Below are 27,458 nucleotides of genomic sequence, written 5' to 3' on the forward strand. Positions count from 1 at the left end.
CTCCTCCTCCACACTTTTGGTTATTTCCGTTCCGCTCTCAATAAGAGCAAAATGAAATGATGTAACCTCACAGCATTTTCTAATTGTTATTTGGCTGACTGACTGACTGACGACTGAATGAATTCACATGGAAAACTACTTCAAACTAGTAAATTTTTTTTGTTTATGTTCATCAAAGTTGTCGTCCAACCCTTACAGATGTGATATATAGTATCTATCCATCTGACTTTGACTGACTATCATCTATGTATGTATGTATGTATGTATGTATATCTGACTGTTTGACTGGCGTTAATTGAGCTGTTTATTGTCCGTTGTTTGTGACTGTTATTGTTATTGTTATGTTGTTGTTGTTGTTATTACTCTAGCTGCTGTTGCTGCTGCTGCAATTTGACTGAGTGTTAATTAAGTAAGCAGTACATAAAAAACACAAAACAAAATTATATTTATAAAAGTTTAAACAATTTATGAATGTTGACGGCGGTAAAAAATGAAACTTCAAAGTGATTAGAGAAACATTAGCGTAACAAAATTTTTAACACTAATACAGAAAACATTTAAGGAAAAACATATTTTTGTTTTGCTTATTTAGAATTAATTTTCATAGTTGTTTTTTTTTTGTTTCTCATTAATTTCCTGTAGGATCAAACCCTCAATCCCTCTCCTCTATGTTGAGTAATCAAATTTTTGACAGCAAACCTTCAATTTGCATGATAATTAACCCAAATAAATTCTATATAATTGACTATATTTTTAGTTTAATTTCAACAATTTGTGTTTGTTCACTCACCCATTTATTGTATAAAACATAAATTTCAACTCACCTGTAAAGAGAGAGAGAGAGAAAAAGAAAAACGGAAATAATCAGAAAAATGTTAATTAACATAATTTGATGCAATTGAAATTGTAAAAATACAATTTAAAAACACCCAGCAAACATGTTGGGGTAATTAAATTTACAAAATTTAATAATAAATTATGAAATACATAGAGCAATGGGAGAGTAAGACAAACAGAGAGAGAGAGAGAGAGAGAAAGAGTGAGAGAACGTCATTTGTCTGCAGCTTGTCTTTTAATTTGACTAACAAACCGAAAAGGAAAACCAAAAAGAAAAACCAAAAAAAGTTAACAAAAGTTTCAATACCCTGCAATTGTCAAAAAATCCTTAAACATATAAACTCTAAATAGTTAATGAAGAGAGTTTAAGCTTTGCCAAAAGTATCAATGACTAAATGTTCAGATCATAGGGTATATTAAAGTCGTTGCCACATTTTCTACGTTCGGCTAGGTGGTCTCCCCAATGGAAATGACGGGTTGAGGATGATGATGATGATGATGATGGCTTGAGGTTGAAGGAAAATTGAAATGAAAATTCATTAAGGAAAACATAAAAATCAGCATGTTGTGCAGCAGCAGCAGCAGCAGTCGCAGTCAGGAGGCAGGAGACAGGAGACACAAGGTGAGACGCGAAAACACAAGCATTTCGATGCTGATTCTGTGGCTGTGGATGGGTGAAGGGTGAATGGGGGGGGCTGGTGGTGCCCGATGACGGTGGCAACCAAATGTTTGGACGGGGGACACGCACGGGCCCAAAAGGGGGTGGACGACTGACAATCAATTTAAAAATGCTGAGCATTTGCCAAATTTCAACTATTTTCACAAACGACAAATACGAAAATGTATTTTCATTTTCATCAAAGTGAGCGAGAATAATCTTTCATTTTTGCGGTTTTTCTATTTTCATTTTAACATTCGCACAAGTTGGCCCCGCACCCGCTTTGCCACCGCCCCCATCCCCTTCTTCTTCTCCTCAATCACGTTTTTGCCAAAGTAATTAACGCTTCTGCTGTAATAATTGAGAAACAATTTCCCCCCCCCCTTTCACATAGCACCTCCACCCATCACCCCCCTTATCCTGCTTGGGGTATTTTGTTTTTTTTTTTTTTTTTTTTTTTTGGTTTTTATTGATTTAGCTGTGCAAGGGATATATATATATATACATATACATATGTCGACTTTTTATTGGCTCATTAAGTGAGCAAACAAAAGTTCAGTTTTTGTCTAATAATTTTTCTGTATTTTTCACAGTTTTTAATTGTTGTTGTTGTTGCTGCTGCTGTTGTTATTGTTGTATATTTGGTTTATGTGCACTTTGTGCCAACATTTTTCGAAATGCATTTAGATCAAAAGGCACTAAATGTGGCCGCAATACTACAAAAACTTTGTTTTTTTTCATTTTTGTTACCCGAAAAATCCACATCTATCAAAAAAATATTTATATATATGAAAATATCTCAGACATATGCGTCCCAGCCCAGACCTCACATACATATGTATGTTTGCCTGTGTGTGTGTGTGTCCGTGTCTTTATGGATAACCATCGACTCGAACTTTTGATGCCTTTTGATAGATTAGTTTTCTCCTCCCTAACTTAACTATTTGCCATTTGGTCACAAGAAAGAAAGGAATTTCTATACACAAATTAATCACTTACAACAAAAATAAAAGGAAAATAAAAGTCTTGTTAAAACTAAATATTAAAAAAAAGTGCAATTTGTTAGGGTATATTAACATCAATGTTATCTTTTGAATATTAATACAAATTTTGTTTGCCAAATGTGTGGGTGGGCGGGCAGCAGCCTCCTCCACCTGGATCCACGAGTCGTGGGTGGGGTTTGGTTTTGGGTTTTGGGGAGGAGGCAGACGATGATATGCACAAAAATTGTATTAAACAATAAAAAGAAAAACCATTTTCATGGGATATTAGTCAAATAGTCAAACAGACAATAAATAAACGCATTCACAATTGTTTATATATATAAATTTATTTGCCATCATGTGAGAAAAAAATTCAAGTAATATCATTAAAAAAAATATGCCTCATTGTGTGTGTTTTGGTTTTTTTTTCATTTATACATCTGTTAATTCTATTAATGGAACATTATTATAATTATGGGTTTTCATACCGCATAAATAAAAATATCAATTATTCATGCTTGAATGACAAATTAGTAGTTGTAGAAAGCCTTCTCAATAATTTAATATATAAAGTTTGATTAATTAAATATCATAATATGTATTCAATAGATAACTAAGTTTATGGTGTACTTAAAAAAAAAAAAGCAAAACATAGTTACTAAACTTTAACCAACTTTTTTTTTTTTAATAAACATTTATCAAGGTATTCGTAGTCAACAAATGTTATTAATGTAAGCAAGAATTGTCTGCCATTTGAATAAAAAATGAAAATTTAACCATTTTATGTTGTATATCTCAAATATTTTACATAGGTTTGAAACAATTTTTCAACGCAAGTTCAAGGAAAACTAATTAACACTAAATCTTTCGCTTAAACTGATAAACTAAAACTTGGCTTCCCCTGCAATAGACTAGAATCTTTGCAAAATGTTTCAATTTGACACAAAATGGCTTTTCGAGTTGTCGTTTTTTTTTTTACGACCGAAACGTCACTAATATTTTAGTCTATTGCTAAGTAGAAGTTATTCAAGTAAATCGGAAACTTGATCTTTGAGCTTAACGGATGCGAATAGGAAAATGAAGAAAACACATTTAAAGATCTTTTGCTCTGTTGCCATACAATAATATGTATAATATGTAAAGACTTTTTACAGAATATTTTAAAAGGGTTTAAATGAGAGAAGAAACAACAAAATAAGGGAAATTGTAGTGGTGGATCCTCGAAAGGAAAAATGAGGGTAATTTCCCCTCATAAAACCAAGATGTTTTCTCTGAAATTGATCAAATTTTGATTTCCAACCACAATTTCATCTACAAAATGGCCGTTTTAGCTTCCCGTCTTCAAATTTTCGATTTGCCTTTACAAAATTATAGCCATATACCCCTAGGCTAGTGTCATACCGGGTCTGGTCTCATCAATGAATATCGTTTAATACAATTTGAAAGATGGGTAAGCTTTGCCAACGTTTTTTAGCTTTATTTAGTTGTAATTCTCAACTAGTTTTAGCATTCAGTCCAATGAAGTTGTGGTCTGCTGATGCTAGAACTTGGCGGTTCTTAAAGTAGCTAAACAGTCGTCCTTTTCACTTTTTGTGCTGTCTTTTTAAAAGATTAACCTCTAGACTTCTTAAATGCAATTTTTTGCTATTCCTTCTGCGAGTGAAAAATCTAGCGAGGCAAAAGCTTTTTTTTTTTTTGCCCTTAAAGTGATATCATTTTTTTTTTTTTTTGTTATCTAAATTATATACAATGTCTGTGTATGTGTGTGACAAATTTGACACTTTGTAACCGTAAAATGTAAATGTTTAACAATTATTATACTATGAGCATGACTTACAAATTTTCTGTCACGATGATCTAACATCTAAGTATGTACATTGTGTATTTGCCTGCCTTACATACATACGAGAGAAAGATTAAAGTGTCACGAGTGCCTGAGAATGGGGTAGGTTGCTTATGAGATAGACAGCGAGAGGGGAGAGAGAGAGCAAAAGAGGGTGAAGGAGCAACTACTGCCCTATTCTGGCCACACATTCTTTCTTCTCTCCCTTCTGTTGCCCATTCCCTTGCTTCCCACTCGGGCACATCATCCTCATACATCTACTTGATGCTACTCGTTGTCATCTTTTCATAGAGCTTAGTCAATTTGCGTTTATTAGATGCATAGGGGCAAAGCTTCTCCACCTGAGAGAAGCATCAAGCTAGCCACTTGAAGAGGCACAAAAGCGTGCTCAACTATTTCACATTCACATTCTTTTTTTTTCAGTTTTTTCTTTTCGTTTTTTTTTTTTTTTGTTCATCTTCTTGTTTGTATGTATCTCTTACTCATTTTGCCTCTGGTTCTTTGCTTTTTATTCAATTAACACTGTGTGTATGCTGCTGCTAAGTGAGAGGAGAGTGTGGCAAGGCAAAAGGCAACACAGCAACAACATATTGCATTAATTTATGCCGCCAACAACCAACGAACCAACCAACAACAATAACAATTGTAGAGGAGGCAACAGCTGCCAAAATTGACTTAATTTGTTGGGCAAACAAAACGTGAGGAAACGAAGAAAAGTATAGAAAAGGAGCAAATACAGCAAAGGATGAGAGGATGAGAGAAGAGATGAAACAACAATTATTTTGTACCTGAGTGTCTCATCATGCTAATCAAATATAAAAAGCAAATTGACATATATTTGCCATATATACACACACACACACACACACACACGATACATTTATTTGTCATCTCACTCTTTCTCTTTCTCTCTTTCCCTCGCTCTTGTGTTAATTGCTAAAGCAAAGGTAAGGAAAACGACAACTTTTACTTTTTCAAGCACCCACACATAAAAAAAAAAGGATCTATGTACTCTCTAATTTTAGAGAGTCGACTAGTTGTAGGGTATATGAAAAGTCGATGCCAAATAAACTATTTCAATTTATTTTTATTGTTGCCTTGCATTTAACCCAGAGACAAAATAAAAAGACACTAAAAAGTAAAGTGCAGAAGAAATTGTAAATTGTTGTTTTCCTATTTATTTTTTTCTATTTTTTCTGTTTTTTTTTACTTTTTGTTTTGTTGCATTTGATGAAAGCATTGAGCTGCAAAGTAATTTCAATTCCAAAAGGGAGATGAGGGCAGGGTTCTCAGGCATGTGAGAAGAAAGGGGGTGAATATACAGAAAAAAGCAAAAAAACACACACACAGACACTTAAAGGAAACTACAATGTTGAAAGAACCGAGAAGAGAATATGCAAAAAAAGAAAATGGCAAAGAAAAAAAAAACGACAAAAAAAAAAACTACTGAATTGCAAATGAAAATGTTTTTCCTATCCAATCTCATTCACAATTTCTTGGCATCTAAGGGAGGTGGGGCGGGTTGATTGGCAAGGAAAATTGGGAAAGAGATTTCAAAGGGGGGGCTCTGGGGTGGGTGGGAATGTGTTTTGGGGTGCGGTGCTTCATTAAAATTTGGTTTCCATTTCAATTAAGTTGCGGTTAGTGGCCATCGTGCGCCACAGTGGCAAAGTGTAAGGAAAAACGAGGCAATAAAAAATTAAAAAGTGCAAAAAAAAAACGGAACAATAAAAAAGAATTGCTTGGTTGCCCATTCTTTCCCCCACTCTCTCTTTCTCTCTCTCTCTCTATCTCTCTTTCATTCTCCTTTCTTCTACTTTTAATCCGACAATTTAAACGATTTAAGTGGGCGCAAAAGTGGGCGATTTATTCAATCGAATGACTACTGAGCAGTTAATTGATTGATCAATTCATTATATTCTTCTGTTAAAATATTGTATCTGAATTATCTTAATGAAAAGGTAATGAAATCTCTTGATCATTGCTCTTTAGCCTTAATTAAATCGAACAATTAAAAATCAACGAAATTGCCTAGTTAATTGTTTAACCATTATATATTTATAATGTTCTGTATGAAATATATGTGTCTTTTAGCTTTCGGTTTAGAGAAGAGGTTTCTGTTAAGTACATATCTCAAATACTTAAGACACTTAAAGAAAAGAAGTTAACAGAATTTCTCAATTTCAAAACTGAGTTTTCTGGCCATCAAGTTTATTTAACAGTCTGAAACTACTGATCCTGGCTTAACTTTACCTTGTCTTAAAGTCATTTTATGTAAGTACAGGAATGCCCACAAAGCAGTTTACTTAAGTCAGCTTTCTATACAGACATGTTTGTCATAGACAGTAAGCAGCTCCTTACGGTCATCAGCCATGTCGGCAATCCCAGTTAAAGACTCAGAAATTGTCCAAGAAAAGCTAGCCACCTTAACATTTTGATTAAGTGGATAGAACATCGCAGTAAACGAAGTAAACCTTTAGCACACGTAGACAAAACTGACGGTAAGTCAATCTAAATGTCACAATAAGATCTCAACAGTGCAAGGAGTCAAATATAACTTATTACTTATAAACTATAGTCTTAAAAGTTAATAATAAACTGGCTAAGCTTAACAAAGCGCCTGCCTTACCATCCCAACTCATGCTCATGCTTGTAATTCACAACTGGTTAAAGCGACATTCGAATTGTGCATTCTTTAGCAAAATTTACAGATAATAAATAAAAGTTAAGAGATCTATAGACAAGTTCTATTAAAAGCTAGATAGATAAATATATTAAGTAGAAGAAAAAAGACTTTAATAGATTTGCTCTCAACGAAATTAATTTATGGAATTTTATGGAACAAAGTTTACCAAGTTTTTTGGACAGCTAACCAATCAGCCAGCCCCGAGAGTAAGGTATAAATTATTAAGAAGAATTATTTAGTTAACGATTAGATTAGGCAAAGAATGTTCAATGCTTAATCGGAATACCTTTTACTTTTACCCTTTTCAACGCGTATGACAAATTGAGGCTAATAAAAATAAATATGCTTTCAATATAATAAAACCATATAATATTATTTATTATTTAAACTCTCCAATATGTGTGTACATAGACCATATTCCAGCTGATAAGCCCTAACAACGCGACGCCAGACTCTACTACAAACACATAAGTACATACATATCGATGGCCACTTTCCAGCTAAAAATGGGAGAAGAAGCAAAAAAAAAAAATGAAACTAATAGGAACGTAAACTTTATTTACGAGCAGCCATAGCCACTTCATATCCATGGATAAGGTGTGAATACTTGGCGACTAAAATGTGTATGTACTATGCCCAAGCAAATGACCCCAATAAATTACACAACTTCAAAAAAAAAAAAAAATAGAAAAAAATTGAGAAAATTACATTGAGTCGGGGCCAAATGTAGGGAGTTGCTGGGGGGTGGGCTGGGAGGTTGGAAAGAGGGGCGGAGTGTAATGTACTTTGTAACCAGGTTAGACAGATTGATGTCTATCATGTGAATGTTGCTGAATCGTAAATAATATGCTCATACATATATAAATGTGAATCACAATGAAATTATTTAAATAACAAATAAAATGTCAATGAAATAAAAATAGACAGCGAATTGCAAACACCCTTTAACTATAAATTGTTTTATGTTCTTCTAGAAATCTATAAAAAGTATTCAAGGATGTTTTTCTTTAAGGGTCAAGATGGAAGAATGGAAACAACAAAGACAAGAAAAATCTTTTACACCATATGTTAGTCTCTCGATTATTTTTGGTATAGGGTATTATATATATATATATATAGGTATATACACAAACACACACCAGAGCAGAAGAAAAACCCATTAATTTATACACTCTCTACAATCATTTTGTTGTCATTTTCAATCTTTTCTTTCTTTTATTGTTGTTGCTATTGTTGTTGTTTGTCATTTTGGCACTTCCACTTTCTATATAAAATGCCCACGCCTCCAACTCATCACTGTTTTTGTTTTTATTGGACCCCTGCCAGGTGAAGGCAAAGCATTTGTTTTTTTTTTTTTTTTTCTTTAATTTTTTGCTGTTTTCATATTGTATAATGTCCACAAAATGCTTTATATATATATACGTACATACATACATACATATATACATATATCTATATGCATATCTCTATTATAGATGATCATCACGATGATGACTTTAATCAAGACAATAAAAATAAATAAATACCGAAAAGCATTTTCAGTTTATTGCAGTTTAGTAGGTATAAAATAAAAAAAAAAACACACTTTTTTTTATATATACATTTTTTTTTTGTTATATAGAATTATGTTTAAGCAAAAATTTTGAAAGAGATTTTGTTCGTTGTTGTTGCTGTTGTTGGGGTTTGTTTTATGAAATTATTTATTCATGTTTTTTATTCGAGCATATATTAAATTTTTGTGGTAGGTATTTATACCTACATATATGTATATATATATATAGGTATATATATATATTATATTCGTGCACGGATTAGTTAAACATATTTGTCATGGACGTAATTTTGATTTGAACTGCGTCACACGGTGATTTATGAGCACATTTTTCTCATCGAAAATTTCTTTAGAAATTTTCTTCATTTTGTTTTTGTTTGTTTTTCTTCACTCAAAGTTTTGCAATAGACAATTTTAAAGCATACCTTTTGGGGCGGTCGTAAACGAAAATCAGAGAGAGAGAGAGAGAGGGAGAGAGTAAAAAAATGGAAAACTTGATGCATTAAAAAATTAAAATTCCATTTGGTAATATGACTGTTGTTTTTGTTGTTGTTGTTTTGGCCATCTCTTGCTTTTTCTTTTTTGGCTTACGTTTCCGCATTTTGGCCCGGCCCATGCATTCATTTGTAGTATCTTATCATTATGGGCTGGAATTGAGGCGTCGGCGTCGGCGTTGGCGTCGGCGGCTACGGCATTGGCCTCACCGCAAAAGGCTCCTGTGCAAACAAACTGCCAAAATTTTATGGTTATGGCAGAGGCAGAAAAGAGACCTGAGAATGGGACTAGAGGGGACAGGGTGTAAGGTAGGTAGGTAGATAGGTATGGGTCGATGGTTCGGTTAGACCCATAAAGCATAGCCCAATGTTTGAGGCAATATGTGGCTATGGCCTTCGCCTTTAACCAAAAATTTACCGGCACATGGGCAAAGAAAAAAAAAAAAAAAAAGGGCACAGCCCATGAATATTTCCTCTAAAACCCCAAAACTATTAAGCTTAAAGTTCAATATCGCTTGGATATTTGTGGTATTGAATAGTTGTTGGTCCACAAATAGATCCATTGTTACCTTCAAATGAAAATCAAGTGAACATATATTAGATCTAGACTTTCTCTGGTAGATATTTAAGCACTTCTTTTGCATTAATCATGGTCAACATGGTATCAAAAGTTCTAAAACATATCCATAAAGGGCATAATCACTTACATCTTTTGTCTCTCTCTCTCTCTCTCTCTCTCTTTATGAACATATATGTATGTATGTACAGCAAAGATATAAATGTACATTTCGACATTTTTAGTTCAATTTAGTTTTCTCTTTTGTTAGTATTTTTGGTTTGAGGTGGAAAAATCCCAAAAGAGTAAAGATAACCCAAAAGCAAAACAACGCCCTGAAAATGCCAAAAGCAACAACAACAACAAAAGTTCAAGAAAAACTGAAGAGGAAAATTGCCGAAAACGCAAAAAAAAAAAACAAAAAAAAAACAGCACAAGAAGGAAAAATGGCAAAAAGAAAAATAAAAACAAATCGTGTTGTATTTCTTTATAGAAACGAAAAAATTATGAGAGATGAATGACGTCTAAATGTTCTTGAAGGTTAAGACAAATGGCACATGTTGTCGCCCAGCTCTAGGCGAAGCGTTACCTCTCTCCCTCTCTTCCTCCCTCCCTCCCTCCATCACCCGCCTTCTCTCTGTGACTTTTCTCCCTGTCTCTATCTCTTTTACTCGCACAGTTAGAGAACATTGTTTCCCCCTTACACCGTTCTTTCCTTTCTTTTCGCTGATTTTGTGACAAAAAAAACAAGCAGAGAGAGAGAGTAAGATACATTGTAGGGTATAGCGACTTTGTAATACCCTACAAAAGTTTCTTTATATGCTCTTGATGTTGAATCAAACATATCATATACAAAATTATACAGGGTATCAGAATTAAAGGAAAATGTTAAGAGTTTCTTTCTGATTTACTTCTATATATGCTTTGTGTGTGTGTGTGTGTGTTTTGTGAAAAATGCGCCAAGATAAATTTCCAAAGCAAACAAATTTTTGCTTTTCAGTTGATGAGTCATCAGTGAAAGAGGGCGTAAAGCCAAGAAAGGGTGGCACACCAAATGATCTAGTTATAGGCCAAAAGGGATGGCGAAAGCATGAGGAGGGAGCGGGGGGACAAAGCTGGTCTGTTAAGTAGAAAATTTCATAATTTTTATTTAGCTATTGGACTTTTGCAGCAATTAGGCCAACAACTTGGTACTTTTTGAAGTTGAGAGCCATTCCATCGACTGGTTCTAATGCTTAACTTAAGGTTGGCCCATCCACCCACTTAGCCTGCCTAGTAAGAGCCAGTCAGTCAGAGTCTACCTACCAACTACCTACCTAATTCCAATCATTCTGACCCTCTCTCGCTTTCTCTGATGCTCTTTTTCTTGCTTTTGGTATACGTTTTGTGCATTTTGTTTTGTGTGCTGGCTTGGAGCCAAGGCGTCTGCCATCTTGATAAAGTGTTAGCCAAAAAACGTACGCCACATTAGTGGCAGACATAGAGGATCTCAAAGGGGACTGCCTGTTGTGGGGTAGAAAAGGGGACACAAACACACACACACACACACACACACAATAAGCTTTAAAATCATGGCTATGTATGAGTTACCAAAGGGGGAAAATAGAAATGTCATTTGACAAAAACCAAAAAAGCACGAGAAATCACATGAAGCCACAGCAGGAGGCAGAGAGGAGGACAAGAGATGAGAAGTAGCAGCAGATAATTGTGGTGGAGGCGGCAAAATGTCAAACGTACATACATACATATATACATACACATATCTATGGCAAATAAGCAAGCCAAAACCCAAACTAATTGCAAAAGCCACCAGAATCACTACACAGACTATCAGTTGAAGCTTCACCCTCTTAGAGGGTGAACCACCCACCCCATTTCTCTCCATCTCCCCCCCCCCCCCCCCCCCCCCCCCCCCCCACTCTTTGAGAAACTATCCATATAATGAATGCAAAATGTCGCAAAGAAATATTTTCGATTGCTAATAATTTGAGAATTTAAATATTTCAATTGAATTCATTCTTAAGGAGAAAGGGATTCTCTTTGAATCATATTCATTTATATATTATTCATAAACATCAAGGGGGGTGTGTCTGTGTGTCTGTAGGGGGCATATCTGTATATGTATGTATGTGGTTTTGGGGTTTTGAAATCTATATTCAAATGACAGCCGGTCATGTGCAATCTTTTACTTAATGGCAACTATTTGTGGTTCTGCTTGTTGGCCCATGACTAAGCTTTCTCTTGTTTGTTTGCTTGTTTGTTTGTTTATCTGCCTTTCGCTCTGTCTCCCTTTTACTCTAGCATATATAACTAGATTTGATCCCCTCTCTGTGTCTCTCTCTCTCTTTTACTATCTATATCTGCCTGACCATTTGTCAATTGTGGTTTACAATGTTTCGAACAAGTCACGCACACTTTTCCTTTGACAGGTCATCCCATCTACTCCTGAACGACCTGCACACACAAATTAAAGCTCAATTTGCCTTCGTTATAAACTCATCAATAATTTAATATTTTCATTTCCTACTCCTCTATTCTTGGTTTATTCATGGGACATACACAAAACAAAAAAAACAAAAAAACAGCAAAAACAACCAAAAGAGAAAAGAGAAATTCTATAGCTAATGACATTTTGACAGCTGGGAACATACCTATATATATACACACACACACACACACATGTAAAAAAATGTAAAGCAACAAAAAATTACAACCTAGCAATTCCCTACGCTCTCTGCCCCCACCCCACCCCTCTTCCTCTCTACCATACTAATGACACTTTTGAGTAAGGATGGCTTAATGGTTTTATACTGAAAATGGGTTAAATGCAATTATTTTTAACCACCAAAGAAAGAAGAGGGTTAAAATTACACATTTTTCAACACGGATCGAAAATCAATATAAATAGAAAATCATATTATACACTTTACTAGCTGGCCACCCTGGGGTGGAAAACGAAATTTATTGCAATGTTCGAATAAATTACCCTCTCCAAATCAAAAGAAGAAGTTGGCGAAAATTTGTGAGCTTTAAAGGAAAGATATACTAGCTGAAAGTTCCTTTTTATTATATTCAATTATATAGCACATTTTTAATGTCAATTGTTTGAGAGAGTGTTTTATGTATGTTTATATATAGATACATTTGGAGGAACAATTTACGGGTCGGATTCTACGCAGAGTTCTAAGATGTTTTAAATAAATTACTATATCACTCTGCAAAGGATGAAGTTTTTTAGATTTCGGTATTTCTAGGGTTTATTTTTGTATTTAAGGTACTTATGTATTTTAAAAATTAATACAAGTTCCCAATACAAAGTTTCCAATTTTAAAACAAATCTTGTAAATGATTGTAAATATACATAAATACAGTACATTCTACAATAAAATCCGGTTAAACCGACGCTCAAGGGATCCGGAAGACGTACTAACCGGAGGCCCTTTCATATAAGTTTGTATTAGGATCAACCAATCACTCATAGAAGTTTAGTCGCTATAACCGGACGGAGTCGGTATAAACGGATTCTACTGTAGTTAAATATTTCTCAAATACTACTTTTACTACACATTGATATGCCAAACGCTTAATTTATTTATTTCTTTTTAACAACCAATTTTTGATACAGTTTGAAAAGAATATTAAAGATGTGATTTCTATATATAATTATAAACCATTTTATGGCAAATAATCTCGAAACTGGTAGTTAAATAAACATAAATGCGTTACTTGACTTTGAAATTACATCCTTATTTGGAAGGTTGTAGAATATATATTTATATGTTGAGATAAAACAAGAGATTGGTTACTAAAATTATAAATGTATTCTTTAATTTTCATATTCCTTTAAACTCTGAGAAACGACACAGAAATTTCTCTTCCCAAAAGTCATATTTTACCTTAGAAACTGGTCAAACATTATCTAAGAACGATTTGCAAAACGCCAAAATGAACAAAATTATGACCTACATATATCAAAATGACAATGGATAATATTTATAGACTCTTTAAGTATATGTTTGTACTCAACTGATTGAACTCTATCCACTAATATCCACTAGCAGAATTTACTTGGGGCATTTTGTAAATTAAAAAATGTACCTCCTTTTAGGCAAAAACTTTAGCCATGAAAATATCGGCAAGGGGTGTCTGGCTATAATAATAACAACAATTAGTAATTGAAATTCAATTTCCTGAATTTATTGTTTTTGGTTATGTTTGTTATTGCTGTTTTTGTTGTTGTTGTTCGAACCAGACACGCACAAAAGTACCCCATCCTCGGTTCCCTCAACCCCCTTTTTGTCGGATTCGCCACATTGCCCTCATATAGTTAAAGCTGACGCCAGTCTGGCCATTGTTTTAAGCAACAACAAGTACAAATTATTAAAACTATAATCCATTGTTTATAGTATCGATATCTGTATATTTATATACAAATTTAAAAAAGGAGCCACAAGAAAAGCGCCGATTAAATGTCTGCCAAATTGCATTAGCAAGCAATAATGAAAAGCAAAATGGTATAAAAACGAATTTTGCATACCCTTTTGCAATACCTTTGACTGAAATCCAATCATAAACATATTAACTCTGAAATAGATCACAGTATTTTCGAATACTTTAGGCCATCTGATGCCAATCGAAAGATCGAATATGATATAAACTCATTTCGGTGTCATTTGTTTTCATATTGACAACCAAATTGAAGTTTTTTGTGATAAACATTTTTGATTATTTGCATTTTCTTCCTCTTACTCACTCATACGTTCAATATTTGTTGCTTTTACGATAATTGCTTTTATATGGTTAAGCCAGCAAAATGACAATAAAGTCTCTTCCTGGCCAAAATTGACAAACGAACAAATAAACAAATTTATAAAGAGATATTCATTAAGTGCGTAATTGGAGTAAAGGGGGTGGAAGAGGCCGGGGGTGAATGAGGGAAGAATGTGCACCGTACGCCACTATGAAAAAGATCTAATCTATGGAAAGCTATAAACCATTGACTAACAGGTAAGTATGTATACTTTTTCTAAGAATTTCGCATAACCTCCCCTGTTATTAAACTCTTCAAATCAATTGCAAATTTTACCCATTACTGATAGAGTAGCACTGAGTACATTAAGTCTATGCAAGTTTCTTTGAGTAAAATTTTCCTCAATTCTTAAGATTTTTTTTGTGCTTCGTTTAAAAGTAGTTGGAATTTTGTTTGATTTTAGTTGCGTTTGAGTTGATTTGATTGTAAACGAGTATATCAAAGTCGGTCTTTGCATTCACTTTTTCCCCGTCTACATATATCCATGATAACGACATGTGAAAGCCTCTTTCTAAATGGACGCCTCCGTTCGTTGCACGCTTCTCTATCAGTTGGCCAAAAAGAAAAGAAAACGAAAACTTTATTAAAGTCGATTTCCTGTGCTCAAGGCAACAATTTTAATTTGTCTAACAGAAAGCAAAATAAAAAAAAAGAGTAGAAAATAACCAAAATTTTCGCATTTTTTTGCTCATGTCTATGTATTGGCGTGTGTGTGTGTGGTTTGTCGTAGCCGTTTTTAACAATTAAGGCCAAATTGCAAAATGGCTTATCAATTGGCTCACTCGATGTGTTGGTCACAGTTGGCAACATATAAAATATAAATAAACCCCGCAAAAAACAAAAAAAAAACACACACACACAAAAGAAAACTATTTAAAAAAAATACTAGAAAAACAATCGATAATTGCGTCAGCCAAAAAATAGATATATTTATATATACATATATATATATATATATAGTGAAAGAGAGATACATCTGTACATATAAAGATGTAGCCATAAATGCCAGAATCATCCCAAAAGCACACACACACACACACACACAGACACAAATCTTTTGCAGAGATATACATAGAGAACACTAGAGAATTATACACAACAAAACGAAAATGAAAACAGAAAGCTAAAAACTTAAAATTGAAAATGAAATGAATAAAAATTAAAGGTAAACTAGCTGCGTGGGGGTCGGTCAGTCCGTCAGTCAGTCAGTCACTCAGTGGGTTGGTCTGTCGGTATTTTCTTGATGTTTCGAAAAACACACAGAATACTGAATGGTTTTCCACACACACACACACACACACACAACACAGCAAAAAAAAAAAGGATGAAAATGTATTCCAAATTGCAATTACTTGTAGTTGCACTTTAGCTAAATTTAAATGAATGCATTAAAATAGCAGAGCAACAACAACAACAACAACAATCAAATTGCTCTAGAAAATGTTTATTTAAACAAAAAACAAAAGAAAACAAAGACAGAGAGATAGAAAGAGAGAGAGAGAGAGAGAGAGAGAGAGAGAGCGAGAGAGACTGTGTGTTACTTAGTATATAGCCAATGCTCATCACCCAGCCCGATCATGATTATAATGATAATCATTACGATTATATAGTGCGCCCAATTATTGACTTGAACCAAAACTACGTCAGCAATGTTTTTTGATTATGTTTTCGATTATTGAGTTTTGGTTGTTGATTTGAACATTTGAACTGCTGATTACAGAATCAAATAATTTCACACTACATTTAAATAGCAAAATAACACAATTAATTTAAAGACCTTCTCCATCAATTAGACTAGAAACTTTGAATTTCATCTCATAAGCGATCTATTTGCTATAGTGATATATAATAGCCCTAAAGATTAGGAAAGATTTCATTTTCACAATTTTATGTTTAAATAATATAAACTTTAAATAGTATATAGAATGTTGATTTCATTTTAAGTGATGTGATTTGATAATAATAATTGTATTTTAATATTCAAAAGAGAGTGTGTGTGTGTGTGTGTGAGAGAGAGAAAACTTTGTTTCATTTCATTTAAATCTCTCTAATTGAAAACACTAACAAATTAAACTTGTTTTGTGTACAAATTATTTTAATTGCATTAAATTTTATCAAAAAAAAAATTAGGCCAAACTAATTTGTCAAAACTTAAAGCGCCTATTGAAAGCAAATATTGCTCATACGCCCCGTAAACAAACAAACAAACAGACAGCAAGAGAGGGAGAGATAGAGAGAGAGAACAAGGGCTACCTTTAATTCTTATTAGCCAGAAGAAAACAATGAAATCTCTTGTCCCTCCTCCCCCTCCCTCTCCCTCTCTCTCTCTCTCTCTCTTTCTCCGGCTTACTGCTCTCTCCACTGTCCCTAACTAATATTTTTTTTTGTTTTTTCCTTCTCATTTGCTACTTAAAAGATTAAAAGATGCTACTGCCAGTTTTTACCTTGACTTATCTTAACAACTAATTTCATCACAGCAAAAGTTGTAGGAGAAGCACAAAATAGAAGAACTCAAATAGTTAATATTGTCATGTTAATATTGCACTAATAAACACCAAATGAAGGGCAGGGGAGGGAAGGGAGGGGCGGTAGAGGAAACGTGAAAACGTAATACCTGCTAAGTGATGGAAATTTGCACAACATAAAAAAAAAAAAACCAACAAGCAAAAACTACAACAAAATGTGAGCTGAACAAGCAATTTTCGTCGTTGTTAAACTAAAACTCGTGATCGAAACTAAAAGTTGGTTAATAATTGAAGCACGCGCTGCCAGCAAAGGAGAAGAGAGATAAATAGCGAGAAACAGAGAGAGAGAGAGAGAGAGAGAGAAAGAGAGCAAGCGGTAATGCAGCCAACGAAAAGGAATGTAAAGAGGGGAAGGGGAATAAGACTGTGTCTCTACGTAAACTTGGCTTAGAGCGATGCTTAAAATTGACTTACATATACAAAGAAAGAACACATTTGTGCTGTGCATGTGTGTGTGTGTGTGTGTGCCGGTACCATAACAATAAAAACAAAAGACAAATGGAGAGAGCCAGAGAAACACGCGAACAAGATAGGAAGAGAACAAAAAAAGTCTCCCATATTTGGTATCTCTCTATTGCCAACTGCGCAAAAATCTCTCTCTCTATCTCAATTTGTAGACTTGCTCTCATTTCCCTCTCTCTCTCGCTTTCCATCTGTATGTGTGTGTGTGTGTGTGTGCTTCTCTCCAGCATTGTGGGCGTTCGGTTTATATGTGTGGGCGTTATATTTCGAACATGTCCTTCGAATTTCCGGGTTTTTGCTACTTTGACATTTGCAACATTTGTTCGTAGGTTGCCAACGTCCTTCCCTACCGCATCTCTCTCTCTCTCTCTCTCTCTCTCTCTCTGTCTCTCTGGCTCGGTCGGTCTCTCTCGTTTGTCGCCTTTCGCCAATATACGACGATGTTTCGCTTGGCAAAACAATTTTGTTGTTTTTTTTCTTTGCTTTTTGGTATGCTTTGTGTATGGAAAAAGGACTCTTCGTATGGTTTCGTAGCCTTTCGTCGTTTTGCGTTCCGTTTCGTTTCGGCTTCCTGTTTACAACCAACACATGTTCAACAACAGCAACAACAATAACAACAACAAGAACAACAACAACAGAAAAGAAGCATGGCATATGAACACAAAAAAAAAAAAGTAAAAGAAAAGAAAAGAGCATTCCAAAACGTAACAAAAATCTGACTTTTATGTAGGTCTCCGGGTCTTTTGTCTACGATTTCGAGTGGGTGGTCGGTTGGTACAATGAATTGTTGTTTGGAGAGAGCGAGAGAGAGAGAGAGAGAGAGAGAGAGAGAGAGAGAGAGGGAGAGAAAGCGAGTGAGTGAGCGAGGTAGCAGGCGGTGGCGGTGGCTAAGCACAAAAAAAAAGGACGAAAGTTCACTAAAAGTATTTCTAAATGTTGCCATTTCGATTTTTTAGGCAACATTTGATTTTTTGTTTCCTCCCGCTTCTTCCGTTTTGTGTGTGCTTTTTTTTTTTGACGTCATCACGCAGCAAACAAAATGAAGTCAACATTATTTCATTTATGGATTTTGTTATTAATGTTGGGGACGACTTTTCGTTTCCCCATTATACCCACACCCCCACCCTCCCCCTTCTACTTCCGTTTCTTTGGTTCTTCCTCTACTTCATCTAGTTGTTATTGTTATTTTTAGTGTTTCGTGACTGTTTGCCACTTCCTGCAGAACACCAGAAGACAAAGGCAAAGGCAGTGGAGGCAGAGGAGGGCAAGGTGAGGGGGAAGAATTTTTGGCGAATGCAACGGTTGGGGGTGTCCATCATTTTGCCAACAACTTTGAATTCTCCAACTACTGGCAACGCCTCCTTGCCTTGCCTCGCCTTTTGCCTACCAATCGACAAAATACAAAAACAGAAACAGAGAAACAACAAGAACAAAAAAAAGCAAAGCAAAAGCGAAAACACGTAGCAAGCGGCAAGCAGCAAGGAAATGCCAAAATGTGTTGCCTGCTTACAGGCGCCTTCAGGTTTATTTTCTTTTTTTTTTTTAGGGATTTGAACTTTTATCCAGGTTTAGTTGTATATGTAGCCAAATATATAAACGTGTGTGTGTGTGTGTGTGTGTGTGTGTGAGCGTTTGTGTGTGTGTGTGTGTTTGAGCTCACTTTGTGGTATTTAACCTTAATTTGAGTTAGTTTTCTGTGCTTTCTTTTGGGATCTCCTCTCTTTCTCTCCCTCTCTCTCTCTCTCTTTGCCTCTTGTCTCTGTCGCTAACGTCCTTGTCGTTATTTTTTTTTGTTTGCTTTTTTTTCTCTTTCATTGCTTGAATTTTTTTTGTTTCGCTTGTTGTTTTGTTTTTAAAGAGTTTGAGTTTTTCGCCTGGTTCCGCTCATTTCGGTTCTGGGACATTGATTAAACAATTTTTATTTGTTGTCAGTGTTTGTGTTCTAAAAATTGCCAATTTGACCGCATTTTAGAGTGAAACAAAAAATGACCACCAGCTGCTGCTGTTGTTGTTGCTGCGCTGCTGCTGCTTGCCATGACAAATTCACACGCTTCGCCTGCACTTTTTCGGGTTTTTCTTCATATACAATTTTTTTTTTATTCATTTTTTTCTTGTATTTTTGGTGCAAATTATTGTTGCTGTTGTCGCTTTCTCCTCTGTTTAAATTTATGAAAATATTTTCACACTTTGTTGCCACATTTTCAGTAAAATTTTTTTTTTTTTTTCTTGTAGTCAAACAATTTTTGTTTAAATTATATTTGGTATTTTTCTGTTTTTGTCCACCGCAACTAATTATGAAATGTTTTATAGTCAAAATTAAGTATACGACATGTGAGGCTATTTAGCTTTTGAAATTTATGTACAATTTTTTGCAGTGGCTTCTTGTTGTCTTTTTTTAAGCTTTTTATTAGTCCAGTTTGCAAGTTTTCGAAATATTTTTATCCTTTACAATTATATTATGTTATTAATATATACTCTTTAGTATGTTTGTAATATGATACTTAATTTGCTTGACAGAATAGAAAAGATTGCCTTAGCAACTAAAATCTTTTCAAAACCAATTTAATAGTTCTATTCTAATCTCATCTTAGACTAGTCCAAAAATAATACTAGACCTAAACAACTCCTTTGACTCATGTCATTTAGTCTTCACAATCAGAATGTCAACTTAAATATTAAATTTTAGACAGTGCTTCCCATGGATTATTCTCAAATTCTCTATAGATAACTTTTTCAAATCTTTTCATTATTTTGTCTTATTTAATGATAATATTAATATATTAATAATTTATAGAAGACACAAGGTTTTATTTCTTGAACTTTTCATTTTTTTTTTTTTTTGTTTTTCAATTGCAGAAAAGTAGAAAAATTGTTTGCAACTTTCTTTTCATTCTTTTCATTACAATTCTTTTCGCAGTTTAAAAACCTTTTCACAATCTTTCACTTTTTCTTTCACTTTGACTTTTGCAGAGTTGAAGTAGAGGAAAAGAAAAGGTTTATTCAAGTGTCGATTATTGATTGCATTTTCAATTAAAAAACTTTTAATTGGCAAAAGGAAGAAGCAAATTTTTTAATGGCTTGACTGTGGATGGGGGTGCATGAGGGAGGGGTGAAATATGGTTGATGGAAAGGCTTAAGCATTTCAATCTATAAACGGGCACAATCTAATCGGAAATCGTTGTCATGGTAATCCTACCATCTGAACTTTTGCTTATCAAATTTGTCAATGCAGTTTTCCGTTAGTTTTTTTTTTTTTCATTTCATTATCATCCCATTCAATTGACGCCACATGTGCGTTCTGCGTTCGATTATGTCATTGGAATATATACATAAGTATATATATATATACTTCTATATATGTATGATTAGCAGCTAATTTACAATCAATACAATCCTGGCAAATGAACTGATTGTATGTTTGTTTATATGTATGTGTGTGTTTGTGTGTGTGTGTGAGATGATTGTTGTTTATTCGGGCAAACAATTTGAGCTGTCATTTTGCCCGGTTTTTATACAACTTTGACATGCAAATCGAATAAAATATAATTGCACATCAATATGACTTGTGGGCCAACGAATGGGTTGGGCGGGCAGAAGGGAAGGGGAATGCATTCCGGATGAAGCACATGCCACTTAATGGTCATAATTCTCACAACAAAATAGAGCATACAACTCGCACACACACACACACACACTGAGATAGAGTATTAAGCAAATGTGACTTAAGGACTCGTCTGAAATATACTTTTTGTTTGGCAAGGACTTGTCACAAAATGAAGGATCACAGTTGCCAAGGAAAACCAATTTATTTAAATAAATTTCATTAACATTTTTTGCATTTCACTTTGGCAATTTGTCAATTTAATGAACACATGTAAAAAAATGTGTGAAAACAAATGAGACAAATAATTAGATTGCTTAGATTTAAATTGACATTAATACTGCACGAAATATGACAAAAACCAAAAACCAAAAAAAGAAATTTTTATCTTTATTAAGACCTTAAACCCAAAAAGGCAATTGGCACGAAACGAAAATCTATGAATTTGCATTCTTTTAAATCATTTTCACGTTGAGTACTAAGGTAAATTCAGATTTTTGAACAACTTCTTGTTCTTAGTTTCCAAACGGATTTACTTTTATCATGGCAAAGAAAAGGGTAAAAAGATTTGAATCTTTTATGTTTTATTTGGTAGTTCAATTGTTTGTTTAGTTTGTTTGTTTGTAATCCCCAGATTGAGTCGATTTGATGTTGTTCAAACAACTCAAAAGACTTCAATATAGATAGATATAAATCGGAACAACTACATACTACATCCTATTCGATTTCATTCGAGTTTTGGATGGGTGGCCCTTCAACATTTTTATGGCTCAACCTTTCGAGAGCAATTTATGTCTCAAGAAGAAGAAGAAAAAAAGAAATGTGAAAATGTGATTTGTAAGAGTTTCGTCGTATCAGAAGAAGAGGTTTCTAGTATGTTCATTGTATATATATATATATATATGTATATATAATCTTATCTAATACAATACTGCGCGCGCTTTAACTATAGACTTGTAGATGTAGTAGATTCATGTTCAGTCGGTTGGGCTTATCGCAAAATGATTTCAAGCCCTCTGAACCAGACCAACCAACTAACTAACCAACCAGCCACCATTTCCCTTCTTTCCCTCTCCACTATCTACTTCTACTCCTACTCCTGCTGCTGCTGCTGCTGCTGTCCATCTAAATGGTCTATTTAGCTTGCACTAAAGTTGACTTATCAGTATTTAACTAGCGTGTTTTATAAACTTATACTTGTTGTTGTACTTTAATGCGGTAATCAAATGCTTGTTAACACACTGGGCACACATGGAAGCGAACACACAACGATAAGCAACTCAAAAAAAACGAAACTATTAAACAAAAAAAAAGGAGGACAGCCTCTAAAAATTATGCTATAATAAATTAAAAGCAAGCACAGAATGAGTGAAACAGAGATAGTGTGTGTTTGTGTGTTGGGGGAGGGGACTATGCCCCACAATCGCCCCCCACTACCTTTGCATGTCTTCTTCTTCTTCTACTTGGTATTTTATGTATGTTTTTTGTTTTTGTTTTTTTTTTCGATTGCTTTTTGGGTTTCCGCTTATTGATTTATGAAACGACGCCGAAAAGCAACAAAACTTAAAGTGGCCAATGAATGGACTATGGGCATCCGATGAGTTGGGTGGTGGGTGGTGGGTGGTGGCTAGGGGTAGGGTTAATAGGCTATAAGGTAATTTGGGCGAGACGAGGGTGGGGCGGGGTGGGTATCGGTAGCCCTAGCATCAGCACTTTTCATTATGCTGACCGATTATGACACTTTTTAATGGCATTTTCTTGGCATTTTTGTGCCTTATTTCATTTTTGCTTTTATGCTATTGATTTCTGGTTACGTTTTGTTTGGTTTTTTTTTTGCTTTTGTTGCAGCTGCAGGCCGAAAGATGGGCATGGAATAAGAGACAGACACACAGACAGAGAGAGAGAGAGAGAGAGACAGAGACAGATAGGAACAGAGACACACGGATGTGAGTGTGGTATATATATATATATAGATGTACATATATTTGGTAAAATGCCTTTTAAATTGAAAATTTATATACTCTTGTCAGTCTGTCTCTCTCTGTATGTGTGTGTGTGTGTGTTGAAGCCATATGCTGGGCATAAATTCTTTTCTTATGCAAATATTCATTCATTCGACTAAGATAAATGCAAGGCCAGCGAGTCATTGCTGTGTAATTGTTTGGAAAATCAAAGAAATAATGTATGAAAATGGATTTGAATTTTACCCTTACCCTCTTACCTACCCATCCCTATCCCTATTCCTATTCCTATCCCCATTCCCATTACCTTTCACTCTTCAATGAGTTATAAAATAAAATCAAATATAGTTTCAAATGGAATTTCACTCAAGTAAATATGATTGTGGTTTTGCAATTGTCCCTAAATTACTTTAGTTAAGTACTTATATATAATCGATCAGGTGATATAAGAAATTAAAGATTAAGTCCTTAACAATTTTCTATAAGCAAATCCTGAACTTTTCCAGTAACTACTTTGGTTAAAGATGGAACTCTGACCTTAATAAAAGAGACGAATTCAATGTGTAAAAGAAGAATCATTGCCTACTTTAAGGCGCCATTAAAATGTTATAGAAAGGAGTTTTCCACTTTACATGGTTTACATTTCTAAATGAAACTTAACAAATCAATCTAACTAGTTTAGTTGGCATACAAAAACGCCCTTGGGTTGGTTGTCATGGGTTAATAACCAACCTTATCATTTTATAAGTACATATATGTACCTACCTATGCATGTATATGGTATTTTGTCGTTTTTGATTTGCTAAACTGGACTTTGGCACTGGAAAAACATACTACACATAGTCGTAGCCGTTGTCGTTGTCGTTGTTGTATTTGTATGAAATTTGTAATCTTCGCAAAAGCTCAAGTGTGCTCAAGAATAGGATCTGCCCCCAGACACATTGATTTATGTGTTGGCAATCAAAATTCAACCCGAAACAAATATACAAATTGAAAAGAAAATAAAATATTTACACAGACAAGCGCACATACATTTGTATTTATAATAAACACTACTCGAAACTAATTTTTCCAGTGAAAGAAAAAGAAGAAACTTGATTTCTTAAAGAGTCATCTATCAGCTAAACATATACAAATGAAAATATGTATATGTAGAGTGGGAAAAAAAAAAGAAGAAATTCCATCCTTATGGACTTGATTTTTAGGCAAGTTCTCTCAAAGTTCTTTCTTTCTTTCTTGTATTGAATAAAAATTCAGATGTCATGTTCCCCCATCGGCATTTAATTTGTTCTAATTGTATTAATTATATTATTATTTTTTGGGTTATTTCAAAACTTACCATTTATGCCGCTAATTAATGGATAATTACCATCACGGCCGCCGATTAAATTTTTCAAACCAGTTTCGATCAGTGTTGGGGACGATCGCTCCCTGTCGCTCATTTTTTCATAAAAATACCGTAAAACAGTTTTGTGTGATTATACACGAAATGAATTCAATTAAACAATTGAGCGTTTTTGTTTTTTACGCAAAATATCGCTCAGGGTGTTTCTCTTCTTTGTATTTGTTTCTTCTTTTGTAACTTTTAACTTCTTTTCGTATTATTTGTGGTTGAACAATAACAAAAAAAAAAATTAATTAAAATACACACTCACACGGACTCACTTTAGTTAAATAATGTTAGGTTTTGTTTGCTTGTGTTTTTATTTCTTTTTGTTGTTTTTTTTTTTTTTGTTTTTTTTGTGTATTATATTATCCACTCTTATTTTGTATTGAATTTTTGATTTATTTGCTTTGGGTTGTTATTTGTTGTGAGTTAACTTTGTTTTGTTTAGATTTAAAAAATATTGCACATTCCCGTTACTATATATATATATATATATATAGATATTCTAGGTATATTGCTTGGCTATATATGTAGATATATTTTATATATATACTTTATATATATACTTTATGCTGGCTATAAATAAAGGCACCGCGAATTCATTCAACAATTTGCAACGTTTTTTTTTTTGGTTTTTATTTCTTTTTTTATTATTTTACTTTATATATATATATATATATACTTTATTTAACAACTTTTGCGAGTTTAATAATAACAAATTACATTTGTGTGGATTTTTTTTTTTCTCTGGAGTTTTTTTTTTGTGTCTAAGGTTTTTTTTCTAGTTTAGTTTAGTTTGTTTCATTGGCTAATTAAGGTATTTATTGAATTAAGTGCTGAATTTCCTTCTTCGTTTGCTCCTTCTTCCTTTTTAGCGTTGTGTGTTGATTTTTTGGGGTTCTTTTTGGATTTTCGTCAATCTATTTTTCCTTTTTTTGTTTTTGTTGTATTTTGTTTTTAAATTTGTTAATTTGTAGTTAGCTTAGAGGCGCACTAAAAAAAAAATCAATTGCATTGTCTATATATACACATATACATATATAGATGTTTGTATGTTTAGGTAGGTATGTATGTATGTATATATATATGTGTGTGTGTTTAATTTTCTTTATTGTACAGTTATAAAGCACTAATATCGCATATTTCTTTACGTTTTTCGCCGGCCAGGCGATGGCGGGGCTTTGGGGATCGGCTCTGAAGGAGGTCGTGGGGTCGGTCTCGGGTGGTTGTGGTGGTGGGTTGGTGTTTGGTTGGAGTCTTTTACACCGACTCACACACACACACACAATAGCGCACACTTGGGCCTACAGACACACACACACGCGCACGCACACGCACAAGCACACGCAGGCTTACAAACACAGTGAGAGATAAAGCAAGACTGACGACGACGACGACTGCCGCTTGCTTTAGGGAACGAGCGAGCGCCAACGGGAGGGCGGGCGGGCAGGCGGACGTTTATTCGGTTGCTCCGACCGTCGGGAGAGAGAAAGAGATATACAGATTGAGTAACGTGTGTGTGGGTGTAAGGACGAAACGCATTCGGCTTAATAACCGACAAGACCGAAGTAGAAATCCAAAAAATATAACAGGAGAAAAAAAACGCACACACACACACACACAATAACACCAAAAAAAAAAATCAATGAAAAATGTTGACAGCTCTTAGCAGGTCTCAGCAAAAACAACAACAACAATAACAATAATAACAACAACAACAACAGCAACGGCAACAAAATACACTAATACACATACACTAGGCACAAACGCGCGCAAATATTTTGCAATTAATTTAAAGCAATGAACAGTTAACTTTGCTTTTTGCAGGAGGATTTTTTTGGGAGTCAGTTGTTGTTGTTTGTATTTGTAGTTGTAGTTGTAGTTGTAGTAGTAGTAGTAATGATTGGTAGTAGTATTGGTAGTAGTAGTGCGAGCGAGAGAGTTGAATCTTCCTCTTCTTGTATTATTATTTTGTATTATTATTCGTTGTTTTCTAAATTAAACGCGTATCCGTGTTTTGTTTTTAACAACGTTCGCTTTTGGTTTCTTGATATTTGTTCTTATTTCTTTTTGTTGTAGGTTTTTTCTTTTGGTTTTTTTTTATATATTTTGGTTGGTATTTTGTAGGTTTGTAGCTTACTACACCGAACGCTGCGCTGCTAGTGCTGCTGCTGCCTGACTACGACTGTGCGCTATGTTTTCGATTGCTGCTGCTAGTTGCTAGTGCTGCTGCTCATGTGGCGTTTCAGTGTGTGTGTGTGTGTGTTTGTGTGAGGCTTTTTTTTTTTTTTTTGGTTAGTGGGTGCGCGCATGTGACAAGTGGGAGAGAGAGAGAGAGAGCGAGTGAAAGAGAGAGCGCGTGCGGGAAAGGTCGAAAAGAGGATGCGGAAGCTTTGGCTAGAAGACGGAAAAAAAAGAAACCGAAAGAAAAGAAAAACTCTACACTTTGAGGATGCACTTTTGTGTGTTATTGGAGAGCGAGAGAATGCGCAAGAGTCAGCTGATTTGCCACTGTGTGTGTGTGTGAGTCTATGTTTGTGTGTTGTCTTTTTTTTTTGTCATTTATTTTTTTCTTAAATATAAAACACACTCGCACACGCACACACACACAGAGCGAGGAGAGGAGCAAGCAAACACGCGGTCAGAAGAAGAGACACTCAGTACAAAACACACGACCGACCAACCGACCGACCGACCATCCGACCGTTTAAACAAAAATTATTCAAATTATTTTTCATGTTCAATTTGAATTTATTATTTTCACAGAATATTTAAATTTTTATTTATTTTTTTAAATAATTTTAATTTGCATTTTTTTTTTCTTACTTTACACACGTGCTTTTTACATTTTAAAAAATTGTGTTTTTTTCCCCTTTTTCTTTTTTTTTTTTGTATTGTGGGGTAAGCGTGGGTGGGGGGAGTAGGTAGATTTGTAATTTTGAGTTAACAATGTTTGCTTGATTTAGTTTTGCTAAAAGTTTTGTTGTTAGATTTTTTTTTTGTTTTTTTGTCGTGGCCAATTTGAATGTTGAACTAACTCTGACTGCCACACGGTTTGGTACTCAGTGCAAAAGTATAGAAAATACTCGGCATAAAATCACAA

The 27,458-nt window shown here is 34.3% G+C and overlaps 1 protein-coding gene across 7 annotated transcripts in view; it reads right to left on the reverse strand.

Moving 5' to 3' along the window:
- Positions 1-24,703, reverse strand: part of LOC6643181 (thyrotroph embryonic factor) — a 59,424-nt gene extending 34,721 nt beyond the window's left edge. For 2 of the 7 annotated variants that reach the window (XM_023176135.2, XM_023176134.2), the window contains exon 1: positions 24,308-24,700. In XM_023176135.2, coding sequence (XP_023031903.1) covers positions 24,308-24,410 — 103 coding nt within the window. In that variant the 5' untranslated portion in view covers positions 24,411-24,700. Of the gene's footprint in view, positions 1-24,307 lie in introns of all 7 variants that reach the window. The other 5 variants (XM_023176132.2, XM_023176131.2, XM_023176137.2 and 2 more) reach the window with 5 other exon arrangements.
- Between the last annotated feature and the right edge of the window lie 2,755 nt (positions 24,704-27,458).

Source organism: Drosophila willistoni (genome assembly GCF_018902025.1).
Source record: "Drosophila willistoni isolate 14030-0811.24 chromosome XR unlocalized genomic scaffold, UCI_dwil_1.1 Seg41, whole genome shotgun sequence".
NCBI classification, from domain to species: Eukaryota; Metazoa; Arthropoda; class Insecta; order Diptera; family Drosophilidae; genus Drosophila; species Drosophila willistoni.